The sequence below is a fragment of the Labrus bergylta genome, chromosome 1 (genome assembly GCF_963930695.1).
Source record: "Labrus bergylta chromosome 1, fLabBer1.1, whole genome shotgun sequence".
Classification (NCBI taxonomy): domain Eukaryota; kingdom Metazoa; phylum Chordata; class Actinopteri; order Labriformes; family Labridae; genus Labrus; species Labrus bergylta.
The window spans coordinates 11,773,258-11,781,791 of NC_089195.1; the positions used below are offsets into that span (position 1 = coordinate 11,773,258).

General features: G+C 45.7%; 1 protein-coding gene across 1 annotated transcript; it reads right to left on the reverse strand.

Annotated features, from left to right (window-relative positions):
• Positions 1-735: 735 nt before the first annotated feature.
• On the reverse strand, positions 736-5,848 carry mcrip2 (MAPK regulated corepressor interacting protein 2). The gene is made up of 5 exons (XM_020641380.3): positions 5,240-5,848; positions 5,006-5,075; positions 3,571-3,704; positions 1,927-2,034; positions 736-1,142 (listed from the first exon to the last, which is right to left on the reverse strand). Exons 1-5 carry the CDS (start codon positions 5,292-5,294, stop codon positions 1,072-1,074), a joined length of 438 nt encoding a protein of 145 aa, XP_020497036.1. The 5' UTR covers positions 5,295-5,848; the 3' UTR covers positions 736-1,071.
• Positions 5,849-8,534: the final 2,686 nt, after the last annotated feature.

The window sequence follows — 8,534 nt, forward strand, 5'->3', positions numbered from 1 at the left end:
AGAAACATCCCGAGTCAACCAGAACAAAGCAGAACAGTAAAATCCAATCAGAGGACAGAGGCTGTATCCGAATTACCAAGTACCTACTCAATCTGTCCGTGCTGCATACTGTTAGTACCTACTATTCAATAGGCGCGCACAGAAGGCAGATATTTGTTCCTACTTCATCTGATTCGTTCAGTATGGAAGTGGCGTCATTTACGTTACCCGAACCGGCCGCATCCACCCGTTTTTTTTTTTTGTTTAGCTTTATTCAAGAGGAGTAATGCGCATACAGTCAGGTAAAATAAAGTGAAGTGACGATTTACGTTTAATTTCGCACAGCATTGTGGGTGGTAAAATACAATTCATTTCCTGAAAGCACGCATCTGATCCATACTGCATGAAACCCGGAAGTTAGTATCCATACTGAAATGTTCAGTATACTGAGGTGGACCCAAAAAATGCATACTGAATGACCACGAAAGTTCAGTATACTGAAACTACCTACTGAATAGTACGTACTGCCAACTGAACTGTGGCTATTCGGAAAGGGCCACAGTCACCACCACACATGTATGGTGGCCCAGAACGGACGATGGAGCAGCTTCACTTTAGGAGAAGTCTGTATTTTATGTTGAAGGAGACAGCTGCTCTATTTTATTTTGAAGGAGACAGCTGCTGGCTCCATGTTTAAAGTCTTACTAACTGACATCATGTATGTGTTTGTGTGTTCAGAGATTGATGACTCGAGCGTTTTGAAAAACATTTTTACTTTTTGTTGCTTTTCAGATTTATAATAAAAGATCAGCTGTGACGAACATTCAGCTGCAGCACACTTCAGAAAGGAGGCGGAAAAAAATCTCACAGCTTCAATCTGATTGGACCGTTCACGTAGAGCGACGGCTCCTTCACGTCAGCGCTGTCACAGTTCACAGTCAGGGCGCCGTCTTCTGTTTCTCTACAGCGGCGTGACGCTCAGGACATTCAACATTTGGCTCCACAGTCCGTGAAGATGCACTCGCCTCGTGATGCTTTCACTGACCGAGCATCGACGAGGGACTTCCTGTCCCCGCTCAGAGCCTCACACAGTCATGACAGGTTGGCGATGTTAGCGAGGAAGCGCTGAGCCCACCACTCCTCCAGGTCGATGGGCACAAAGTCTGCGAGGAAACAAAGAAGAATTCTGCTAATAAATCATAGATTAGAAACATGAACATCAGGTCAAAAACATCTGGACAACCAAAACCATGTAGGAGGAGACTCAAAGATGGCGTTTAATAACGTTGTTATAACTCCCGTATTGAACAAAACGCCGTGTGGACATAAATCTAATGATTCAAAAAGTGAAATAACTGAAACAAAGACATTTAAATCACCGGAGAATCTTTATCGTCTGATTCTGAAAACTCTGCAGATGCGTGTGCGCGTTGCAGGGATCAGTCCGGGCCGGTTGATCTGGAACAGACCGGTTCACGTCGACTCCAGAAGAGTTAAAAGCTAACTATTACAACAGCAGGTTTGTGATTCCCACAGAGAGCAGACATTCAGCTTTCCTCTTGTACTCTAAGTAATGTTGAATAATAAAAACAAGGTGCTGTGACCTTTGATTGATCAAAGGATCAAAGAGGTTTATCTGATGCCATAAAAAGCCTGAGATAAGAAGTTTAACTTTAAAGGACCAATCAGTGAGACCTTACAATATCATTATACATTAAAGGAGCAGTCTGTAGCTCTGACACCTAGTGTTTAAAGTGGGTACTGCAGTCTAAATTCTAATCACTAATCTAAGCACTTCAACATAGCATGTTTCCTTAATGTCTGATCATATGGTAAGGTCACTTTATCATTTCACTCACTACACAGCTCTCTCCGATGTTTTGAATTTTAACTGCAGTACCCATTTTAACCACTAGGTGTCAGAGTTACATGTGTAGGTATACTTACTCTTCATCGCAGCACTGGGAGTCTTCTCAGAGTACTGAACCGGCCCCTGGCTCTCAGTTGACCCCACACCGTCTCCGTCCCCCAGCTGCTGCTCCACCTCCTGCCACGCTGCAACAAAACAAACACACATCATGCACGCTGCATGAGCTTCAGTGCCAACATGCTCATCGCTTCTTTAACGCGTGATAAATCATTTTCACACATGGCGGCGTCCTGACAAGGGGGGGGTAGGGAGGGGCCTGACTGCTGCGGCTGTTTATCTGCTGGGGGTGAAAGTTTTACAGCTTCCGTGATAAGCCTCAAGGTTTCGGCTCGCCTTGAACGCAGACTTTCAGCCACACACTGACAGAGCCTGTAGTGGGACTTCAGTGTTTGGACGCCCAATAAGAACAACACGTGGGGTTAACGTCGTCATGACACCAGAAGAAAGACCGACTAAATCAAACCTGTTTCAGTCAGAATCAGAAATATGTTATCGATCCTCAGTCGGAACAGGGGACACAAACACTCCTGAAGTGTTCAGTCTGAGCGGCGTGTGTGAACACAAACAGCTGAATGTTTCTCTCTCCACCCGGAGTTTCTCCTCCAGCCTCCTCGTATTTATTTTGCAGAAAGTCAGAGCGAGCTGATGTGAGAACGCAGCAGGAAATAATCAGGAGAATTCACCTGGAGCGAGCGGTCCTCCTATAAAAATGTGCAGCTCATCTCGGCTCTCAGAGTTTGTGGAAAGCTTAGAGGATAACTTGAAATGAATGATTAGCTCAATAAAGTAACAGAGATCAGAGAGTAGATAATAAGTACTAGAAGGTTTAGAACATTTTGTTATGGACCAATGAGGATGCAGGGAACCAGCTTGTCCGACTCTTTCAGGTCGAGAGATTGGACTTAACACTCTTCATGTAGTTCAAACTGACCCAGAGTAGAATCTGTGTTTATATACGAAGCCTGAGTGATGCCCAGCGCCCCCTGTTCCTGCAGGGGGCGCTGGAGTCCCATCGATGGCGGTCTCCATGCTGGAAATGCTGTCTCAGCCTAACTTTCAGTCAACCTAACGACAGGCTGAGAGCTGGAGCTGAGGTGGGTTTGAAGCCTCCTGACAAACCGTTACATCACACCCACTTGTCAATCAGGTCAGCTACACACCTTATTGTGAATAACTCTTATCCTTCATCAAATCAAAACTGATGAGTCATTAAAACATTCACCCCCCCGTACAGTGTGTGTCGATCGAGACATGAGCTAATTAGACCTGTTTGGTTTTTTGAACCAGGCTGTAAACATGTTAATCTCTGCTGTAAAAACAGGCTTTTTAGAATGGGTGTGTATGTGACTTCCTGTGCTTTTGCAGCCAGCCTCTAGTGGACACTCGAGGAACTGCAGGACTTTACACTTCTTCACTGGAGGTTGCTGCTTTGTGTCTTTGTGTTGAAATATTCTCTCTGGGATTGTGTTCAGTTTTATATTTCGGTCCACATCAGAAGGTTTAATGTTTGAATTATTTATTTTTGTGACATTTTAACAGCAGAAACTGAGCAGGAAAAAATACAAACACTCTAAGAAAAACAACCTCAGCGGGTCATTAAAGGATTAAACAGATGAAATGTAAAAAAGTTTTGCGTTGGTGTACCGAGCATGCAGTCTCACCTTCAAACACAAATCTGACGTTCTCTTCGTGTGCAGGAGTGAAGCCCTCTGCGGCGTCCGCAGGCTTCTGTGTGGCTGCACCGTGGTAACGCTTTCCATTCAGACGGTTGAAGACGATCTTTGGAGGCGGCGAGCTGCGAGGGATCAGACAGAGTTCATGAAGAGGGTCAGCTCAGGTAATGAGACCGCCAGCACCAATCAGTTAAGTCTCTCAGTGATGAGGACGTTCACTCACATCACTCCTCGCTACTCTCGCTCCCCGCCACTTTTAACGCTCGACCCACATTACATCATCTCTGAGACGCTGTCCACCAAGAGCCATCATGCCACCTTACATCCTCCTGTTCATATTTCTGCTTTAAAGAAGATTCTTCAGTTTGGCGAGAAACAAACCATCACACCGTCATAACGGTCGTCTCTAAAGGTCGTCAACAGATTGATGACATCACACCTTCATGTTCAGATCTTCACTGACCACAACACGCTGACGTTTTTTTTCTCCTCAATGAAGGACAACCCAAGTTTCACTGTCATGTTTCTCCTCGCTAACTGGCATCATAAAAACAAACTTTATACTTCTTTTCTTGTTGTTTAACGGCAGATAACCAGCGTTATGGTGCAATGTCGCCACCTACTGGCACCTACTGAGTATGAATAAACTCTACCACATGTTCCTTCAAATAAAAGCGAAGACTTTTTGCTACAATTTTTTTTTTCCCTTGGCACAAGTCAACCACCCACTAAAAACCACTTCACGACCCCGTTTGGGTCCCCACCCACCAGTTAAGAACCAAGGACTTAAAGGAGTGATTCTCTCTGCTACTTTTAATTAAATGAGATACTGGAGTTTAATTATTCGACATATTGCGTCTTTAAGGTGAAATTTTAATTAGAAGTGGGAGGAGCGACTTGCACAGGGCGAGGACGCTTTCTTCTTGGACTCTATCAGACATCGACGTCTTAAACACACAAACACACTTTGTGTTCTTATCTCCGTCTTCGATCTTTCATGTTGTTTGTTCCTCTTTATAAATATGAACACTGACTTTAAAAAGACTCAGATCTGTTTAACTGTTCTGGTTCATCTTGGAAAATAATGCCAACTAAGCACTTTTCTTTAACAGTGGTATTTCCGAGCAGCTCCTGAAGGCAGCACGGGCTAACAGTTTCCCCGCAGGGCAGGTGGGGTCACAGTGTCTCCACTAACCGTTAACAGAAAACAACAGCCCCGTCAGGAGAGGAGCTCCAGGTTATCACAAGGTCACATGGACGAGGAAAAAATGCGTCCGATAATGGAACCGTCACCCCAAGTCACACCGACGATATATGAGAGCACCCACGGCGCACGTGCAGAGTACTTTAAACCCACGCTGCTCAAACAGATAGGGAACATTATTTTACATCAAAAACATCACGTTTAAAGCATTGTACTCACTTTGCAGAGAGCCAAGACGTCGGCTTGAGCTTCAGGTCGCTAAATTTGCTCTCGACTTGTTGTGTGGGACCTTTAAGACAAGAATCGGGGTTAAATAGTTCCATACGCTCACCTTTAATCAGGTGTGCGTGTTTACACTGTGATACAAACAAAGCGTGTCTCCTGTCACAGAGACATGCTCAGCGTGATGTTACATTGCATCATGCTTCAGACACATGAGACGCGTTCACTGACCTGTCCTCCGCTGTGTAACGAGTTTGCTGGGACCTCTGGTGATTGTGTACATCATGTGAACAACAGCAACCTCAAGAACTGATCTGGAGTCTGTGTGTCTAATTAATGAGCAGGTGTAGAGACTGTGCTCTCTGCCACTTCCACTCCTCTGTCCGCTCCTCCTGACGCAGCCACGTTGGAGAAACTAAACCAGCAGCAGCAGCGTCGTGTTTTTCTTGCCCGGGTCAGGTGCTCCAGAGTCGGCCTGACTCCTGCAGGAGACTCGCTGTGACTCGTCGACTTGTTGCCCGGTGTTTGTTAACGACGTGCTCCGCTGCTCCTCTTGACCTGCCAGGTGTTCAGGTCTAATGAAGCGACGTCCGCTGCTCCTGTGAGTGGTTGCGTGTAGGTCATCCAAGGAGACAGCGGCTCCACATGCCGGGGATCGGTCAGTCAGAGGGGGGGCACTGCGGTACCTGACGTCCGGGGACAATGACACTCCAGGCCGGACACTGTGTCCTCTGTGTTCCGCTGATGCTCTGGGACCGAATGCAACACCTCCACAAGGACACTGCACACTTTGATATTTTCATCAGGACGGAAAGCTACCCTGCTGGGCATGTGTCAAGGTACACAGAATGAAGACGAGAACTTCCGGTCATCACCTTCAAAATAAAAGAACCCCTTTTCGTTTGTCTACTTTATTGCAATGGGGGGTTCCTTCAGAACTCTCTAAATTAAATGATGTTATCAACATGTGATTAGTCCACTCCATCTGTTTCCTTAACCTGATCACTCCAGCTTATTATGATTTCCTCTTAGGCGGCAGTAGCTCAGCCTGTAAGGACTTGGGTTGAGAACCAGAGGGTTGCTGGGTCAAGTCCTAAGTGGTCTGGAAGCTGGAGAGGTGCCAGTTCACTTCCTGAGTACTTCTGAGGGGTCCTTAATTAAGTCGCTGAAACCCCAACTGTTTGGTTCTCTTTAATTCAGGAGCGTAAAAAAAAATAATTGGTGCTGACCTGCCCTCCATCCAGGACTTATACTGGTCCAGGGCAGACCCCTCACACCTGGATACAAACTGTTTAAACCCTCTCCCTTAATGTAGGCATTACAGACCACTGCACGCCGAAACAACCCGACTGAAGAGCAGGTTCTTCCCCCTGGCTGTCACCCTGATGAACTCTGAACAGTCAGAGAAAGTTTTTAGATTTCCATTTTCTAAAGTATAACGGCTCGCTGCATGTGTGATTAGGTCAAAGGTCAAAACCTCACAATCATGTTTTTCTTACGTGTGACTCAATAAATAATTTCAGACGCCAGGATTCTGATTGTTCATGTTGCTCTACTTTCTTTAACTTTTACTTTGAAGTAAGGGCTTCCTGATTTCCGGTCTCGTTGTTTGTGTTTACCTCTGCTCGGACTGCTTTACGGAGCGGGGCAACCCCCCTCCGTGACGTCACAACACGCCCCTCAGACGGGACTGAGGAGGAGGGGGAGGAGCGATCACCTTTCACCTATTAAAGCACGCGCGGTGTTTACAGTAATGAAGCAGTACTGATGACGTAGAGCTGCTCACAGATCTGATGTGTAGCATATAAATAAACAAATAATCAATAAGTGTAAAGACCTGCAGCTTATTCAACACCATGCAGACACGTCACAGGTGCAGATCACCTGACCGTCTCTGCACCGGGAACCGACAGCAGGTGTTCGGTCACCGGGGATCAGCCGGGACAAGACGCAGATCAGACAGGCTTACCCGCGCTGATATCCCACCCTACACCCCCCCCCCCCCCTTTCTGAACCTTCACCTGATTGATCACCTGAAGAGACCAATCATCACCGACTTCACAGACTTCAGTTCCACACACTAAAACATAGTTATTATGTTGTGCGCAGATTTTTTGTTGTTTAATTTTTGGGACTTCAGGGGCTCCGTAGTATCTCCCAGCATGCATTGCATCCTTTAGGGTTTCATTCATTAATATTTACAGTCTATGGTTTCATTACAACACTTCCCTCTTTCATTTAAAAGATCATGGACCAACTTTTCAAACCTTTTAACAACTATTTATTGTCTTCTTTCATGATTTACAAACTGAGCAGTAGTTATTCACATGTTGTAAACATTAGTAACGAGTCTTATCTTTGAATAAATAAACAGAGGCGCTGCTCGGGGGCCCCAGGACAGTAAGGGGCCCAAGGTGCAGCCTCTGTACAAGGGGCACGCACACTAACCACGAGGATATCGGTACAAATCATATTTATATTATGCAGAATGAGGTTAGTGTGCTGTTTATCAATCTTAACTTTACAAATGTTGAAACATGAAGTGTAAAATCCTGCAGTTCCTCGAGTGTCCACTAGAGGCTGGCCGCAGAAGCACAGGAAGTCACATACACACCCATTCTAAAAAGCTTATTACAGTGAATCTTTTTTACAGAATCAGAGTAGCTTCCTGTGCGTTATGCTCATCCACCTTCTCTCACAGTCGACCACATGTTGAGGTTTTTCAGCTTAATGATGCTTCGAAGGAGGAGGTGTGAAAACAGGCCAGGAGGTGTGAAAACAGCTGATGTGTCTTTGAAGTGAAGAACCTGGTGCTTCACTTCAAAGACACATCAGCTGTTTTCACACCTTCTCCTTCACCTGAGCTCTTCCTGCAGCTACACGTCTGCAGTGTGAACCATCTCTACCGCATGTGACGTGTTGGGGGTCACACCTCGCCATTGTCTGGGAGCCTCTGCTGCTGCCGCCTCGTGTGTTTGAAGTCAGTTTTTATGATCAGCTGATAGAAAACACTCAACATGTTCACTCCTTGACTTCTCACTCAGTAACCTCGTAGTTTGGTTTGAAAGAAAAACAAGTCAGCACACAGACTTTGTGTCCTCAGAGAGACGTCTTAACGAGAGTCATCAAAACATTCAGCCTCCGTACAGTGTGTGTCGATCGAGACATGAGCTAATCAGACCTATTTGTTTTTTTGAACCAGGCTGTAAACATGTTACTCTGCTGTGAAAACAGGCTTTTTAGAATGGGTGTGTATGTGACTTCCTGTGCTTCTGCAGCCAGCCTCTAGTGGACACTCGAGGAACTGCAGGATTTCACACTTCACACATCCGTTTCATTTTTCAACATCGGAGGTTGCTGCTTGTTCTCAACACAGTAACATGAATGATAAACTGTTCTCTCAAAGTGAGGGGGAGTCGATGTGAAGAGGGCAGGATGGCTGTGACATCACAGCGTCTGGATGATGAGTCAGCAGCATTTAGGACCACTTGGAGGCGGTTCATGGATGTGACGCTAAGACATGTCA

What these genes read in the sequence shown, in the direction of transcription:
- mcrip2 (XM_020641380.3), bottom strand. Translation starts at nt 5,294, where the DNA reads ATGATGTACACAATCACCAGAGGTCCCAGCAAACTCGTTACACAGCGG. An exon ending in CGTCAGATTTGTGTTTGAAG is followed by an intron (nt 2,035 to 3,570) that starts GTGAGACTGCAT and finishes GTTTTGTTGCAG; the next exon opens with CGTGGCAGGAGGTGGAGCAG. An exon ending in TCCCAGTGCTGCGATGAAGA is followed by an intron (nt 1,143 to 1,926) that starts GTAAGTATACCT and finishes GTTTCCTCGCAG; the next exon opens with ACTTTGTGCCCATCGACCTG.